The sequence below is a fragment of the Xenopus laevis genome, chromosome 8L, assembly GCF_017654675.1.
Source record: "Xenopus laevis strain J_2021 chromosome 8L, Xenopus_laevis_v10.1, whole genome shotgun sequence".
NCBI classification, from domain to species: domain Eukaryota; kingdom Metazoa; phylum Chordata; class Amphibia; order Anura; family Pipidae; genus Xenopus; species Xenopus laevis.
This window is the reverse complement of record NC_054385.1, coordinates 11,616,177-11,634,571: the sequence shown is the minus strand read 5'-3', so window position 1 is coordinate 11,634,571 and position 18,395 is coordinate 11,616,177. Positions and strand designations below refer to the sequence as shown.

The 18,395-nt window shown below is 42.9% G+C and overlaps 2 protein-coding genes across 3 annotated transcripts in view; one reads left to right on the top strand and one right to left on the bottom strand.

The window, feature by feature from the left end:
• Positions 1-7,748, top strand: part of fam102a.L (family with sequence similarity 102 member A L homeolog) — a 36,223-nt gene extending 28,475 nt beyond the window's left edge. The window contains 3 exon segments of the mRNA NM_001092420.1: positions 1,519-1,640; positions 2,361-2,430; positions 3,288-7,748. Coding sequence (NP_001085889.1) covers positions 1,519-1,640; positions 2,361-2,430; positions 3,288-3,333 — 238 coding nt within the window. The 3' untranslated portion in view covers positions 3,334-7,748.
• Positions 1-18,395, bottom strand: part of LOC108704496 — a 91,359-nt gene that overhangs the window by 54,734 nt on the left and 18,230 nt on the right. The window contains exons 4-6 of one of the 2 annotated variants that reach the window (XR_005963444.1): positions 18,027-18,136; positions 16,730-16,945; positions 14,720-14,887 (exon numbers count right to left, since the gene is read on the bottom strand). Coding sequence is in view for 1 of the 2 variants with exons in the window: in XM_041573237.1 (XP_041429171.1) it covers positions 14,754-14,887; positions 16,730-16,945; positions 18,027-18,136 (460 nt within the window). In the remaining variant the exon portion in view is untranslated. Of the gene's footprint in view, positions 1-14,106; positions 14,888-16,729; positions 16,946-18,026; positions 18,137-18,395 lie in introns of those variants that run through there. The other variant, XM_041573237.1, reaches the window with a different exon arrangement.

Sequence of the window (18,395 nt, the reverse complement as noted above, 5' to 3'; positions counted from 1 at the left end):
TAGAATCATTTCTACTGTATTTAACTTTGTACTTGTGTAGGAATGTGTTATTTCCTATTGGTGTCCATCCTTCCTTTATCTCATGAAGTCACGTCCTGAATTGGGCTAGGGCCACACTTTTATTTAGGATACAGGCTATAGTCATGATGTCCCCTGCTGACTCATTAGTCGCTTGTGAATAATTGCGTCTTCAGTCAAACAAATGGGTCTCTCTGAGCCTTCATACACTGTCAGCAATGATGAGGTTTTGTGGGCTTTCAGCTTAAAGGAGAATTAAACCCTTAAAATGAATATGGCTAAAAATACCGTATTTTATATAATATGGCACCAGCCTAAAGTTTCAGCTTGTTAGTAGCAGCAATGATCCAGGACTTCAAACTTGTCACAGGGGGTCACCATCTTGGAAAGTGTCTGTGACACTCACATGCTCAGTGGGCTCTGAGCAGCTGTTGAGAAGCTAAGCTTAGGGCTCGTCACTAATTATCCAGCAGAAAATGAGCTTCCCCTGTAATATAAGCTGATGCTACAGGTTTGCTGATTATTAAATTCTGATGCTAATTGCACTGGTATCTGTATTAATTACTAATCAGCCTTATATTGTGACATTTCTATTCTATGTGTACTGTATATTGTGAGTGGGTCCCTAAGCTCAGTAAGTGACAGCAGCACAGAGCATGTGCAGTGAATCAGCAGAAAAGAAGATGGGGAGCTACTGGGGCATCTTTGGAGACAGATCTTTACTGCTAAAGGGCTGTGGTTGCCTTGGGCTGGTACAGAAGCCCAAAACATAATGTACAACATTTCTAGCTACTACTTTAGTAAGGCTTTAAGTCTCCAAGCAGTATTGCTTTGCATGTAACTGGACTGCACAGATCTGTCATACCCCTCACGGACATACACAAGATGTCAGCCAGCACAGTAGTGTCCAAATCACAAATGGTATGGCATGCTGGGTAAGCAAATAGTGCCAGTATTCTCCCACTGGCTGAGATGTTTGTGACCCAAACACTTGGAAATAATGACTTGCTGTGCGGGCAATGTACCATGATAACATTTACCATTCATTTGCTTTGTAAAGCAGAAGCCGAAGAAATACCCCTCTGTCTTTTAAATGTCAAGTTTGTGACAGAGCTGTGAGTTTCATGCTGTGCCTCGCAGCTCCTGCCATGGAATAAGAGATGTGACTCAGCCGAGCCTGAAAAACACTGGATCTTCTTGCTCATCTCTCTGTGGAGTCTGGATCCAGCTCTGTGTGACACAGAACAACCCGTGATTTTCCCTACTTGGCTTGTACCGTGGAATTTGTTGTTATTCCATGTTACAAGGAAGAGATTCCACTGAACAGCAGGACAGCTCTCCCCGTAACCCCCCTCTCTCTTCTAAATGCATATAAGTTGTGCAGGAATCCCTCGTTCGCTGTATGGAATGCCAATAATATGTAGTCTTCCATTAAATCCCAGGGGCAAGACCCCTTGGTGGAAACATTTGCCTTATCTGCATGCTTTGTCCTGTCCTTAGGAGGAAGAAAGACTCTGTAGAGAGTCAGCCCACGTGGGTAGACGACACCAGGATTGATGCTGATGACATTGTGGAGAAGATCATGCAGAGTCAAGACTTCTCAGACGTCAGCAACAACGAAGGTAAAGAAGAGAGCTATATCAGCAGCTTTGGGAATTCCGCAACTTGGGTAGAACAGTAATGTTGTATAGGGAGTGATGGATCCTGGTGTTGATTACAGCGTAGGTAAAACAAGGGTTTCCTAAATGTTGTCCACGGTGCTTCAAATTATCCCTTCTCCTGCACTGAGTAGAGATCGGTTGAATAGTTGTTTTTACACGTGTTGATGCCAAACCTGATATCCCATGATACGTTTTACCTTTGCATCTGATCCGCTCTAGTCAATGAAGAAACAATGCAGAAATCTAAGCCCCTTTCATTATGATTTTATGTGCAACATTCTTGGGCTTGATTAGTGCCAACGTTTTACAGATCTAGGGCAGAGAAAGTAATGATGTATTATACAGGGAAAAGAGATACATAATGAAAAACACATCCCTGCCCTGTTGGCACAGTAAGCCCTTTAACCAAACCAATTTGTACAGCAGGCTTTTTCGGTGCCAAGTTAATTCCCATTCTCTTTCAGCAAGAAACAATCAATCAAAACTACCTAAGTCTTCATTATATACCTTATGTTTCCAGAACCCATCAGTGTTCTAAAGCGGCTGTCACGCTGTTAATGTTGTTACTCCTCACATGCCACAACATTTGCATAATTTTGGATTTGGCTTTGTGAACTGTTGTGTGTTCCTTGGTATACTAACAGGATTCTGTGTAACTCTGCACACTGTGTCTCCTTTTAGATAGTCACCTGAGACTGTTCGTCAGCAGAGATGGGTCAACCACACTGAGCGGGATCCAGCTTGCTAACAGGTAAACAGCCTAAAGCTTCATTGTATAATTTCTCCTCCATCTCAAAGTACGTCTTCTTCCACCAACTACCAGCTTATTTACATAAAGAAGTAGTTGTGAGTTAAATGGGTGGTGGTCACACAACCCATAAATTACATATTGGTGGTGTTCCAGGAAGGCCTCTATCATTTTCTTGCTTTGTGTCAGTTACAGCAAACCCACCTCTTGCCTCTCCTTGCAAGTGGGAGACTGCAGTGGTGTGAGATCATGACTGCTGGAGCCTACACTCTTTTTGAGTGGCTCTATCACTTAAGTCCACTGGTTACATTTCAACTCACTGTTTATAACTTATGAAACAAACCATAAGACGCTGTCGCTAACAAAATCGTTAAGCAAAGGAATTTAACAAGGAGTTCCTAGGTGCATTAGACCCAGTGGGTGCTGAAGCTTTATTAGATGTATCCCAGGCACTTGAGTATGCAGTTAAGGAGGCATCTCAATCATTTGTCTGTTTGATCACTGCTGTTGACAGTTCTGCAACATCTGCTGGTTTATCAGTGGATTGGCCAGCGGAGCATTCTTTTGGGTTAGATAAACATTCTCCCGTGGGAACATGTTTATGTGTGTGATTACCTAGAGCAGTGGTCTCCTGACTTGGTTCAAGCTTCCCTTTGAAACATTTGGCCAGGGTCCTCATAAAGTACTTGGTTACAAAAATAACATGTATGTATCAGCCATTCAGCCATAGTCCCAAGACTTTCAAACATTTTATGATAACAGGGTCCTAGGGGGGAGAATTCCCCGTCCAAACCAAATGTGGTTTAATTAGAAGGAAATGATTTGCAATACATCTCTAAGCTGCTGTTTCTTTGCTTCAGGATCTCTGCTGGAGTGTTCGAGCCTGTGATGATTGAAATCCGCTAAATGGAAGAGAGACAAGGGAACCGTCCGCACTCCCAGGCTCCTTTCTAGTAGCAGAATGCAAAGCTGGGATCCTTCACACAAGAGGAGAGACAGGACTTTGCATATTTTCTAAGGCTTGACAGTTCCAGTCAGCCACTGTGGTTCCTCCCCTTATCTTGGCCTCTGTCCCAGTAGCTGTGCACAACTCCCTGAGTGTTTTCTTTTATCCATTTTCTGATAGAGTTCCTGTCTGCTTCTAATCACTGTGAGTTTAACCAGGCATCTGGAGAAAGAGGCTACAAAGCCAGATGCTCAGCATTCCATGCTCCGGTGCCTCACATTGCAGCAGCCTCTGTTTTACTTGCCCAGCAGAAGACTAAGCACTATTCCAGTGGCATGTGAGCCACAATAAAACTGTGGACTCTCTGACTGTCCCTTTAATATTTTCATGGCCAATAGCGCAGCTGTGCTGCACAAGTTTGGTCTTGAAGATGTTAAAGGGACCTTTTACTCCCTATGGTGTTGCAGTCCTGGAATCACTGGAACATCGACCTGCTAATATATAGCAGTCTGTATATAGCAGAATATAATCAGTCTGTTTCACAACTGTACTGCACAGGGCAGCATTAAGGGAGTGGTTTAAAGGAACAGTTAAAAACTGGGTAAATAGCTGTGCAAAATAAAAAATGTTTCTAATATAGTTAGGCAAAAATGTAATGTATAAAGGCTGGAGTGACTGGATGTCTAACAGAACAGAAGACTACTTCCTGCTTTTCAGCTCTCTAACTCTGAGTTAGTCAATAACTATAAGGGGGGCCACATGGGACATTATTGTTCAGTGAATTTGCAGTTGATCCCCAGCATTCAGCTCAGATTCAAAAGCAACAGTTATGACCCATGTGGCCCCGCTCAAGTCACTGGTTGATTAGTGCCTGGTAACCAATCAGTGAAAACCAAGAGATTTGCAAAGCAGGAAGTAGTGTTCTGGCTATTATGTTAGACATTCAGTCTTTCCAGCCTTTATACATTACATTTTTGGCTAACTAACTATATTAGAACATTTTTAATTTTGCATGGGCTCTTTGTTATCCAGCTTTTTTTTATACTGAACAAGAACCACCTCCTATTCCTAAATTTGCCACTTCACAAGGAAACTGTTCAGAGAGATCCAAATGAGTCCCTGCTTCCCCTTTACTAAACGGTACCGCTGCTTTCTTCTTTCCGGTCAGGCCACATGACTTTGTCCTGAGTTCTTGATCCCCCTTCCCCCTCAAAAAAAAAAAAGGAAGAAAGTGTCAGTACAGACAGCAAAGATCCTTAAAAATAGGTCACATAACACAGCTGGACTGTTAAAGATTTCCCCTCGGGCAGGGGTACATGATGCAGCTGGTCTGCGGGCACCCTCAGGTAGGGGCCACGTAAAGCAGCGGGTCTGCATTTAACCCTTAAGGCCTCCTCGGGTAGGAGAGATGAAACACAGCTGAGCTGTGAGTATCCTTAAAGGAAGAAAACCTATTAAACGGAAAGACTATTGGAGGGGAAAGCTACTGCTGGTTAGTGAATCCCCTACTTCAGATACAGGCCCTACAGAATTCTCCGGTTAGATATGGAAGGCCCAGCTATTCTGTACTGCTACTTTCTCCTACACATTCCAGTGCATGAAAGGCCTATGAGAAAGCCACCAGTAGGGGTTGGCTGTGCAGGACACAGCAGCTGCCTTTCAGGACTCCGTCATAACCTGACCATTCCCCTCTTTTAACTCGGTGAGGGCTGCACAGCTTTTCCAAAAACCAGCAGGCTGGTGTTATCATTTCACTTGTGTGTCTTACCTACATTTTCAATGTGAACCTCCTTTTCCTTGACTTGGGTTTAAGCCATCTGGGCTTGTTGTTTTTTTTTTCTTCTGTAGTTGCTTTTGTTGTTATTGGGTGAAACTGGGAGCCTAGGAAATCTCCCCCATTCATTGCAGTGGCCCAAGGTGAGTGTGTGTGATATACCCTAGAAGAGTCTATTGTCCACCACCACTTCCCCTTGATTTTAGAGACACAGCAATTTGCCTTTTTGGTTTAGAGATGAAAATGGAAACCGTCCCACATTAACTTTGAAACCACTCTTAATGTTCTGGGCACTTTAATGATTGTTGGACATGGTGCAGGGATTTCTAATTAAATGTCGTTCTTGTTCAGAAGCAGATTTGAGACGACAGAAAAGGTCTGTAAGGATTTTATTTTGCTTTGAATCTTTTTTGGGTTTTTTCTCCCTCTACTGCAATAATGGCTTTAATGGAATTCTGGTGATGCACAGCACTTATGGAGTTCACTAACCTCACTGCTATCCCTACTGTGCTCCTCTGGAAGTGTTAATGCTCAGGGTATGTTCATGATGACGATGTGCAGAAATAATGAGTCTGTTTTTATTGGGGCGTGACAGTCTTGTATTGACTGTACAGTCACATGGAGGTAATTCTGCCTGACGTGAGACAGTTACAAGCAGTACAATGAGTGTTAAAGACAAAGTCTGGCCATACCCATGACCCCGTTCTTCCAGAAACTAATCTGCACATTGTCAAAAGTAGGGCAAAAGGGTTTGTTACGAAGCTAAAAAAAAAAAAAACATATTTTTTCCATCACGTTTGCACAACCCCCTCAGGAGTCTTTACAGATAGAGGTCAGAGCAACCCTCTTCGACCTACTAAAGCACACAACACGGCTTCTGAGCTATTCTGGTTTAACAGATTCTATCGCTGCTCACAGGTATCTGCAGGCAGATCTGAACCATGGCATCCACCAAGCAATCTAAATATTTGAGGCCACAGGTAGACTTTGCCACTCTAGAACTAGAATTTTACTTGGGCTCCGTGTTGAACTGGGACACTCTTAGGAGATAGAGACAGTGCCGAATGGTATAGAGGTTATATTGGCTTAAAGGGATACTGTCATGGGGAAAAAAAGTTTTTTTTTAAAAACGCATCAGTTAATAGTGCTGCTCCAGTAGAATTCTGCACTGAAATCCATTTCTCAAAAGAGCAAACAGATTTTGAAATCTGACATGAGGCTAGACATATTTTCAGCTTCCCAGCTGCCCCCAGTCATGTGACTTTGATGCTCTGATAAACTTCAGTTACTCTTTACTGCAAGTTGGAGAAATATCAACCCCCCTCCCTTTTGCCCCCAGCAGCCCATCAGCAGAACAATGGGAAGGTAACCGGATAGCAGCTCCCTAACACAAGATAACAGCTGCCTGGTCGATCTAAAAATAGCATTCAATAGTAAAATCCAGGTCCCACTGTGACACATTCAGTTACATTGAGTAAGAGAAACAACAGCCTGCCAGAAAGCAGTTCCATCCTAAAGTGCTGGCTCTTTCTGAAAGCACATGACCAGGCAAAACGACCTGAGATGCACCTACACACCAATATTACAAATAAAAAATACACTTGCTGGTTCAGGAATTAAATTTTATATGGTAGAGTGAATTATTTGCAGTGTACTTTAGGAATAAAAACTACATCATAAAACTCATGACAGAATCCCTTTAAGGGCCAGATTTGTGGCCTTGCTACAAATCCGGGCCTGATTGGCTTACAGTGGAAATAAGAAAAGGCTAATGGGAATTATCTTGGACTGGGTACCCAGGAAGGTCAGTCCAACCCTGCCTTTGTTAAATTGTAATTAAAAAGGTTCCAAAATGTATTGAACATTCCTCTAAGTTTATACTGTCTTATAATTAACGTCTTATTGGTCACGAGAAGTGTAAACATGAGGTTCTACTGTCGTTAATTGATGGGTGATTAACTAAGGTTATCCAGGTAAACATGCAAACTGGTGAAACATTTTAAGAAGAATGCCGCATAGACGGGCAGACTTCTGTATCCCAGATATTGCAGAACTACAACTCCCAGAATTCCTCCATCAGATGGTCTGGTGAAAGAATCAACCCCCAGTTGCCAGGCAGCCTGTAAATTTCAGCTAATATTTAGATTGCTTGGTTGTTCAGTTCATTCATGCCGCAGGCACCCTGCAAAATTTGAAGTCAAAATAGCATTATTTTTTTAATACGTTTATTTTCTTTTGAAATGTGAGGCGGAGCGAGAAGCAAAATTCAGATGAAAATAAATTTGTACTCAGATGATAAAGTATTTACAGAGAGCTATATAGAGTAAAATAAAGCTATTTTTGCAAATGGTCCAAAGGCGCACATAATAGGAGAACCTACTGGGAATGTGAAGAGAATCAAATGTATAGGTTTTGTTTTCCCATGACGTAAATGTAATTCAGCCTCTATTTTTGCGTGGAGCTAAGAAGCTCGGCTCTGCCTTTACCTGTTCCGATTGTCAGGTCGTGATTTTCTCTGATTCCGTCTGTACCACTGTAATCGGAAATCAGTAGCATTTGGGGAGCGGTTTGGGCAAAATAAAAATGTCCTATTGTTAATGCTACCAGAGTCCAGCCTTTTTATTTGGTTCACTGATTTAACAGGTGTGGACATACATGCTCCAATCATATCTTACAGCCATCTGTATCCGTATGGGGTTCCTCCATATTTATATGATATCAGGTTGGAGAATCCGAGAAGGTCGCTTTATGGATCCAGCAAGGTTTAAAGTTTTGTGTGCAGATGCTTCATGTTGGCCATTGCATGGTGAAAAGGAGCCACAGCTCCCCGTGGGCCAATCGGTATATGAATTCTTATTGATATCCACTGTTTTCATAGTCTACTTGCCCAGTTCAATCATTCTATATGTGTAACATCGTATCCTCTTCCCCCACTTTTTCTCTGCATATCTACAGGTTTTTACATTTTCGTCAACAGAGCAACATTTTTGGTTACGTACAAGGTACTAATTCAAAGCATTTCATGGGAGAGGCACATTTTAATGAACCAGCACATTCTTTAGTCATGCTGAGCTTCTCCACGGCAATGCTTGCAGCTAGCTTGACAGAGCTTACAATCAAATCAAGACATTGGGATATAGTCCAATGCAATCAGATAGATTTTCATTAGCCAAATACGCTGGGGAAATTTGTATCATGTTTTTGCTTACCACCTAATCTGTTTATGCACGTCTATTTTATAGGAACAGTAACACCAAAAGATGAAAGGGTTTTAAAGGAATGACAATATAATGTAGTGTTGCCCTGCACTGGTAAAACTGGTGTGTTTGTTTCAGAAACTCTACTATAGTTTCTATAAACAAGCTGCTGAGTAACCATGGGCAGGGTCGGACTGGGCCGACTGGACACCGGTATAAAACCCGGTGGGTCCGGCCCTCACGGGCTCCCGCCGGGCCAGACCCCCTCCCCAGTTGTGCCGGGCCTACTAAAAAAAAAACGAACTGCGGCAGCGCACGTCGGACTGTACATGTGTGCATACGTCCCGGCGTTTGTGCATATGTGCTGCCGTTCGTGCATGCAAACAGGGGGCCCCCAGAAGTTTGGAACCCCCAATGTCCAGCAGAGGCAGGCCAGGCGCCCTAGGCAACCCAGCCAGCCAGCCAGCTTGCCCCCTCCTTCCCCTCTAGATTGCGCATGTATGTGCAGACGCATGCACAATGAAGTGAAGCGATTTGATGTGTGTGCGTTGCTTGCAAATACATTCTGGTAGAGGAGTGTGATCCGGTCTAGGGGTAGGCAGAAGAGATAGCTGCCCAGCGCCCCCCAATCGTTGCGCCCTAGGCAGCTGCCTCTTCTGCCTACCCCTAGTTCTGGCCATAATGTCCAGTCCGACCCTGACCATGGGGGCAGACATTTAAGCACAGGATACACAGTTGATAACATATAAGTTCTGAAGAATCCCATTGTATTACTGCGGAGCTTATCTGTTATCTGCTGCGTAAATCTGTGCCTTTTCTCCTTTATCAGCCTTGAATGGCTGTCCCCATGGCTACATAGCCACTTGTTTATATAAACTATAGTAGTACTTATCTGTTATCTACTGTGTATCCTGTGCTTGAATGGCTGCCCCCATGGCTACACAGCAGCTTGTTTATATAAAATATAGTATTACTTATCTGTTATCTACTGTGTATCCTGTGCTTGAATGGCTGCCCCATGGCTACACAGCAGCTTGTTTATATAAACTATAGTAGTACTTATCTGTTATCTACTATGTATCCTGTGCTTGAATGGCTGCCCCCATTGCTACACAGCAGCTTGTTTATATGAACTATAGTAGTACTTATCTGTTATCTACTGTGTATCCTGTGCTTGAATGGCTGCCCCCATTGCTACACAGCAGATTGTTTATATAAACTATTGTAGAGTTTCTGAAGCAAATACACCAGTTTTACCAGTGCAGGACAACACTATATTATATTGTCATTATTTTAAAACACAATCAGTTTTTGGTGTAACTGTTCCTTTAAGTAACCGCAGTATCAAGTCTTAAATGTCACAGCACAGGGCCCAGACCTTGATATTCTGCTATAATTAAAAGACCCGTGCTTGTTACTTGCTAGAATATATGTTGCCTTGTATATATAATGAATGTACTGTACACATTCACGTTTCAAGGGCAAAATGAGTGCGAAAAAAAAAAGATTTGCTCAGGAAGATGAGAATCATAGAGAACGTCCTCATGTCACTATACAGCTCTTGCTGAACTATGAACGGTACATCTAACATACATCACAATGGCTTTGTAATAAAAATATCACAGGGAATGTCACTGTAGGGTTTGGTATACAGTAAAAGGTGTGCATACCATACTAAAGGGAAACTTAATTCATTTACAAGCAGTGTTTATCTTTCAAGGTTTTTGGCAACAATGACTGACCTCACAGCTACAACTGATTAATGTTTAGGGGTGTAACAACACACCTACGGCTCAACCCCACCCATAAAATGCACCTGAATTGCTCTAAGGCTTATTAACATGGGCATTGTAACCCACTTGTGGTCCCTATAAGACAGTGCTTGTCTGAGCACATGTGGGTAAGGCAAGAGATTGCTCCTAGCAGTGTGTCTCTGCCCTGGACTCTCAGGAATCTCACACGGTAACATTCCTGTGTAAGAGGCAAGGGAACATGACTCCACCTGCCCATACTTCATAGCAACTCATCAGGTTGAAAAATGAACAGAACAACTAAATGCATGAATGACTAACGCCATATATACACGTGCACTTAGTGTGGAATGCACTTGTTCTGCAGCGGCTCTCCATGTGATTTATGATGGCGGGAAACTCAAACTTGTACATTCCAACGGTTTCCGTGACGGAGTCCTATACTACAGTTAATATTGGTATGAAATAAGGCTTTCACCGTATTGTTTGTAGGGTAGGCACTCAAAGAGCGATCCTCCAGACAGCTGTAGTAAAAAGGTCTTTATTGAAGTACAAGTGTGGATAACAGCCTTACGCGTTTCGTGTTCTCACAGCACTTAATCGTAGAATGATTACTCTTTGAGTGCCTAACCTTCAAACAGTGATGTCCACTCCCTTTTGCTATATGTGGTGAGTCTCTTTAAAATGCTTTGGTGATGATATGAAATAAGGCTCACCATTAGGGAAAAAATACCGGCCTTCCTATATATTTATCTTTTTTCCCTATTTATAACATTGGGATCAACCATCATTTTTACCGGCCAGGCAAGTAAAATACCGGCCAGGTGGCAACCCTACTCACCATGCAAGAAATGCTACACTACAAGCATTCGCCCCATCAGATTACTACTAAAAGAGCTTTATGGGAATAGTAATAGTCTGGGTGGCCCTTTTAGAGTTCACTTTGCGGTATAGCAAGTCAAAGAAGAACTAAGGCCAAGGGCAGGTAGAGCGTTGGCTCCGATGTTCTCAGCCTGCGTTTTTTTTTTTTTTGTAGGCTGAGAAAAGCAGATCTGCTCCATGGCCGGCCTCTGCTCCACTGCGTGTGACTGCAAGCAAGCGGATCTTTTCAAATCAATGGACAAGAGGCATGGAGCCATCTGCTTTTCTCAGAGTACAAAAGAAATACGCAGAGGCTGAGAGCAGCGGAACCCATGCTTCACCTGCCCTTGGCCTAAAGCACAAGAAAGAGTTAGGGTAAAACCTGATAGTGCGCCTCGAGCCGGCACGTCGCCATGCCATGAAACGCATGCGACAGGTCGGATGTCCTGAAGATACAGGAAGTGAAGAAGAAATCGCCGGTAGGAACTACATTTATCCGACTGTCGGATAAAGACGCAGCGTGCAACGGTTTCATCCAACAGTCGGATAAATGGAGACGTGTCGGCTCGAGCCGTACTGTCGAGTTCTACCCTTAAGGGCAATGGCACACATGAAGATTAGTTGCCCGCCGTGCAAGGAAACTTCGGGCAAAGACAAAATGCTGCATGTGTTTTACCACCAGTGATTTACATTATTGCCAGCGGGGAAGCGTTTGGAGGAGATTAATCACCCCCAGAAAAGGAGATTTATCGTGGGTGTCCAATCTCCTTGTGTGCCATTGCCATTAGAATAAAAATGCTCACCTCATGGATTCAGCTTTTATACAAGGGCAAATTCCCTATAGCCCTTAAGCAGTGAAGCTCTATATTTCCAAAGGGCCCCCTGCTCCCACTTTCCTCCAACAAAAATGTTTTATACAAGGCTTATTGGTAATTAATTTAGATTCACATTAAATGACAGTTTATAATCCACTGCAATCTGCATGAGAATTAATAATCAGCCCTGTAGCATCAGCTCCTATAACAGATGAATGAACTTCTCGGTTTAGCTTCTCAACAGCAGCCCAGAGCACACTGAGCACGAGCAGTGCCACTGACACACAAAACATGGCCAAGATCCAAGAGCTGTTATGGAAACCTTTTGATGCTAAATTAAGTTTTAGGCTTAAGTTCTCATTTAAACCCTGGGCTGCTAACACCGCACTGATCTGTGTGTGATTGGCTGTGTAGCCGGTTGAATCTAAGTTGCCAAAGTCATTATAGGAACAAACTGAAGCCATTAATCCTAGTAAAAGCATTTTTAAAGGAGAAGGAAAGCTTCCAAAGCAATTTATTGGCAATAGATTAGGCACATTAGTGCAAACTAGAACACTATATTTATTCTGTAGAATGCTTTATCATAGCTGAGTAAACAGCTCTAGAAGCTCTCTCTGTTTGTTTAGGATAGCAGCTGCCATATTAGCTTGGTGTGACATCACTTCCTGCCTGAGTCTCTCTCTCTCTCTCACTCTGTGTTAAACCCAACCCACAAACCGCACTAGCAAGTACCTTATCCGCAACCGATCTGCGACCCGCTGACTATCAAGAAACAGGAAGTGCTGTCATTGTAAACCGGTAAGTGACATCATTAGAAGTAGGCGTGATCAGAAAAAAAGGAGTAAAACTGGCTATTGAGAAGACCCACGACCCGACCCACAACCTCGAAGAACTGCCAACCCGCGTCTATACCCGCTCCCGAAACTTCTACCTGAAACCCACAGGGTACCGCAGGTTTTTGCAGGTACCCAACCCGCTGCAGGACTCTACTCTGGGTTCAGATTACAGCAGGGAGGGGGAGAGGAGCAAACTGAGCATGCTCAAGCCCTAGCCCTGAAGGTTTAAGCTGAAAACAGGAAGTCTGATACAGAAGCCCATGTGTACACAACAGAAGGAAATAAATTATGTGTTTCTTTTGACAGAGGACTCAGAGGAACATTACTTTGAGGGTTTAATGGTGTATAGACCTTTCTGATAAAGCTTACTTAATTTTAACCTTTCCTTCTCCATTAACATTTTTCACAGTAAATGTACGTGAAGGGGGATCCAATAAGAAATCACAGGGTTCTGCTCTTGAGAGCCAACAATTTATAAGAAATAAGGCAACATTCTCAGAGCAGAAGTTGGCAGGAAGTCAGTTATTAATCTGCACACATGCAGGAAACAAGAAATCGGTGGTTTGTTATGTGGTTTGTACACCTTAAAGGCAGTGGCACGCTAGGTGCATTCACAACACCACAAACTGTGCTAATTAAAACACTGTGGATCCTGCAGCCTAATCTGGTCACGCATAGCACTTTGCAATATGAATATCTGGGTGATTATCAAAGATCCAGAGCTACCCGTTTTCTGTGAAGTGCAATGCAAACTGTTATGCGGTTGTTAGGAGTTAATTCCCCTAGCAACCAGGGAGCAGACTTGAAATGATGATGGAAGGTGAGGTGAAGTAGAGGGCCCGAAAAGAAAAACCAGACAAATAGAATTCTGAGCTGCAGGTTAGTTATAACAGATCAGAGAGGCTTATAATTTGTAAATCATACAAAATAAATAATACAGATCAGTTAAAAATCATAATCTATAACAGACTAGAAGTTATTGTAAAGATGACCCCCTTTAAAGGAGAACTAAAGCCTAACTAAAGAAGTAGCTAGAAATGTTGTTCATTATATTTTGGGTTTCTGTACCAGCCCAAGGCAACCACAGCCCTTTAGCAGTAAAGATATGTGTCTCCAAAGATGCCCCAGTAGCTCCCCATCTTCTTTTCTGCTGATTCACTGCACATGTTCTGTGCTGCTGTCACTTACTGAGCTTAGGGACCCACTCACAATATACAGTACACATAGAATAGAAATGACACAATATAAGACTGATTAGTAAGTAATACAGATAATTACTACATGGCAGCACAGAAACCAGTGCAATTAGCATCAGAATTTAATAATCAGCAAACCTGTAGCATCAGCTTATATTACAGGGGAAGCTCATTTTCTGCTGGATAATTAGTGACGAGCCCTAAGCTTAGCTTCTCAACAGCTGCTCAGAGCCCACGGAGCATGTGAGTGTCACAGACACTTTCCAAGATGGTGACCCCCTGTGACAAGTTTGAAGTCCTGGATCATTGCTGCTATTGACAAGCTGAAACTTAAGCCTCGTGCAATAAGTTCACTATATAAAATATGGCAATTTTAGCCATATTCATTTTTAGGGTTTAGTTCTCCTTTAAGTTTCATTATCCCCAAGAATGAGTCTTTACATTAAGGGTCAGGGCACACTCAGATTCAGGGAAATTAGTCGCCAGGCGACAAATCTCCTCTTTTTCGGGGCGACTTATCTCCCCAAACTGTCTCCCCTCCGGCTAGAGTGAAAATCGATGGAGGGACGGCACTCGGAGCGCTTCTTTTTGCGAAGTCGCCGGAAGTTGCCTCACGAGGAAACTTCGGACGACTTCGGAAAACAAAACGCTCCGATTGCCGTCCTCCCGGTGATTTAAATTTTAATCGGTGGGAAGGGAGTTCAGGGAGATTTGTCGCTGGCCGACTAATCTCCCCGAATCTGCCTGCGTGCCCTGACCCTAAACAATGAGCAGAAATACTATAAATGGTATTATTTCATACTTTGAATAAATCGACTGAGGGGTAGAGTACGAGGCCAAGACCGACGTTACAGCAGCAAGTAGTGGGGGTGAATAAATATGTAGTGCAAAGCAGCTCAGGAGTAGGAATTCTTACTTCTGTTCTTCATCCTGATCTGAACTCATGGCTGCTAAAGAGTGGAAGAATAGGTTTTTCTGGGGTCTTTCCTTCTCCGGAGCTGATAGCAGATCCAGCACCAGAGTTGAGGCTCTGGGATAATCTGGACTCCTTCGTAAGTTTCAGTGGAACGAAGAGAGCAGGTACCTAGAAACACAGCAGAGATACCAATTGGTCTCATTTAATAACACACAATTAGATTGCAATACACGACCGTCCTCTTACAGTCACACATCACAGGACATTTTTATTTGCCTTGCTATCTGCAGTCCTGCAAGCATCTATTAATATGTGCAAAACAAAGGCAAACAAATAAATATATATATATATTTATGGAAGCACAACATCACCCCCTAACAGCTGTGGTCAGAAAAACAGTGCCCCCTGCTGCCTTCTAAACTCATGTCTGGTGCTTGAGGAGCTATGTTACAATGAGGGCACTCTGGGCAGCTATGTTCAGGTATGGGACCCGTTATCCAGAAACCCGTTATCCAGAAAACTCCGAATTACGGAAAGGCCGTCTCCCATAGGCTCCATTTTATCCAAATAATTCAGATTTGTAAAAACGATTTCCGTTTTCTCTGTAATAATAAAACAGTAGCTTGTACTTGACTAACCCAACTAAGATATAATGAATCCTTATTGGAAGCAAAACCAGCCTATTGGGTTTATTTAATGTTTACATGATTTACGATCCAAGCTACGGAAAGATCCGTTATCCAGAGAATCCCAGGCACTCTGGATAACAGATCCCATACCTACCATACTATACCATACCATAGTATTATCAACTCCTAAGTGCTATTAATGTTGTTGTTATGTGAATCAGACAGAGGGAAATATATAAATAGCACGGCATTGTTGGGAGTTATTTTTATCAGTCATCCAAAACAATGCCGGGCTATTTTTACACGTATTACACTTATGATTCACGTTTTCACAAGAGACATCAAAACAGTTGGCAGAGGCATGAAGAAGCATTTCTGAGCATCATCAGAGGGAATGCAGTGTGCCCTCATATCTCAGGCACTTTAATTATAACTAGGGATGCACTGAATCCACTCTTTTGGATTCGGCCGAAGCCCCGAATCCGTTGCAAAAGATTCGGTCGAATACCAAATCTGAATTTGCATATGCAAATTAGGGGGAAACTTTTTTACTTCCTTGTTTTGTGACAAAAAAATCAAGCCATTTCCCTTCCTGGCCCTAATTTGCATATGCAAATTAGGATTTGGTTTGGCCGGGTAGAAGGATTCAGTGCATCCCTAATTATAACTAATGCACAATGTAGCTGTTTTTTGCTTCTACCCTGATTCTATTTCAAGCTGGGACATGGGTATTGCAGCTTCCCGCATCCCTAAACAGCAAAAGACTGGCCTCAACAGCTGGGGAGCCCCCCCTCAAATATGGTTTATTACAATAGTTAATCATTTGTACAAGATGCTTATCAGTTACCTAGCAGCTGTGTAATGCAGCCCCATGGCCACTGCTAGTTTTCCCATAGCATAACTATCTTTATTATTAGGAGGCATGAGTATGTCTCATCCTCTACAACTTATTACTCACCAAGAACAGGTTGGGTAGAAATTGCTAATAGCAGACTAAGGGTAGAGACACACGTGGAGATTCGGGGAGATTTAGTCGCCCGGTGACAAATCGCATCTTCTTCGGGCAACTAATCTCCCTGAGCTTTGTTTTCCGAAGTCGTCCGAAGTTGCCTCACGAGGAAACTAAGGGCGACCTCGGAAAACAAAGCGATCCAAGTGCCATCCCACTGGCGATTTAGATTCTAGCCGGCGGGAAGGCTTTGTGGGGAGATTAGTCGCCCGAAGAAGAGGTGATTTGTCGCTGGCCAACTAATCTCCCCGAATCTCCATGTGCGTCTTTGCCCTAACAGATAATTAAGAGTTAAAAATGAATGCCAAGTAACTTATTTATGGCCCATAATCTGTAGTGAAGGTTTGCTGGGCTAGAAACAATCCAACTTACCAAATATGAAATACAACACGGCAGAGACAGCAAACATAATAAGTATGATGGTCCCGGGGCCGACATCTTGGGTTGGAAACCTGCCAGGGCACACATAGGGGCTGTGCACGATCATCTCCAGCCTATCAGGATGTTCAGTGCTGGAGGGGAAGGTGATGGAAGTTGTTGTACTACAATTAAAGTGGACCGTGCTCCTAAAATGGCTTCCAGGTACAGCTGAAAAGACAGAAGAGAGAAGCCTACATTAGCCATAACAGGATGATACTGTTCTATTGTTGCCTACTGAGAATGCTTCACCTGGTTGATATCACTATTTAACTTTAAAGGGGTTGTTCACCTTTAAATTAACTTTTAGTATTACATAGGCAATAGACAATTTGCAACTGGTCTTGGTTTTTTTTTTTGTGTTTTTTCATTGCTTTTGTTCAGTAGCTGTCCAGTTTAGAATTTTTGCATCTATCTGGTTGCTAGGGTCTTATTTACTTTAGCAACCAGGCAGTGGTCTGTATGAGAGACTGGGATGTAAATAGGAGAGGGACTGAATAGAAAGATAAGGAATAAAGAGTAATAATACAATTGTAATGTCACAGAGAAAGAGTTTTTTGGCTGCTGGGGTCAGTGACCCTCACTTAAAAGCAGGAAAAATGTTTTCAAACAATTGAAAAACTATTTAAAAAAAAATAAATAACGAAGACCAATTGCAAAGTTGCTAGAAATAGGCCGTTCTATGAGTTAACTTAAAGGTGAACCACTCCTTTAGGGTTAGTTCACACGAGAAGATTCGGGGAGATTTTTGAATCGCCTCTTCTTCTGGGCGACAATCTCCCCGAACTGCCCCAGCGTGTCTTCCCATAGGCTATAATGAAAAATCACCTGTGCTAAAGTACACGCGGTGCTGCGTTTTCCGAAGTCGCCCGAAGTTTCCTAAGCAGGGGGCTATGGAGGGCCACATTAATGTGAAGTTGAGGAGAAGAGAGATATGGAAGCAGAAAGCAAAGAGAGAGACTAGCCATAGCTTATTACTACAGTCATGGCAGTTTCTGTGGGTGGTTGGCATTGGCATCCCTTATCATTGCATGGATGGATGTAGGACACAGTGATTTTCCTTCGTTACCCCACCCAGACAAAACAATCTCTCTAACATGATCTAACTGCCACCCACAGAATGCCAGGAACAAATGTCAGAGATAGAGAGGCAGATCATGTGAGTGGTGGGATGGAGACAGACAGAGCAGTATTGTGCAGTATTGTGCATTATTGTGCATTATTGTGCATTATTGTGGATTAGGATATTCACCTTGATAAGTCACAGACAGGATTCTGCTCTCATTGCTGTACACAAATTCATTGCCCTCGTGTTGCCCGTAGCTTGTGAAAAGGAGCGATTGCCTTGGGGACAGCTGATCCCTAGGAACAAAGTCAAATGTCATACAAAACCACTGATTCCTCAAGTGTTATGTGATGTAAGTGAAGACGTTGTACATCCGTTACCCTTTGGGTCTGTCTAGAGGAAACCAGGAGTCGCACAATGCAGCCCTATAGAACTTTCTAGATGTGCTATTACACAATAAGGTGGGCAGTAATGCAAGGTAAAAAACCAGAGATAAGGCAGCTTAGAATAGTATGTGGGTTGAATTCCTGTGTCCACTTACATGGCCTAGTGCAG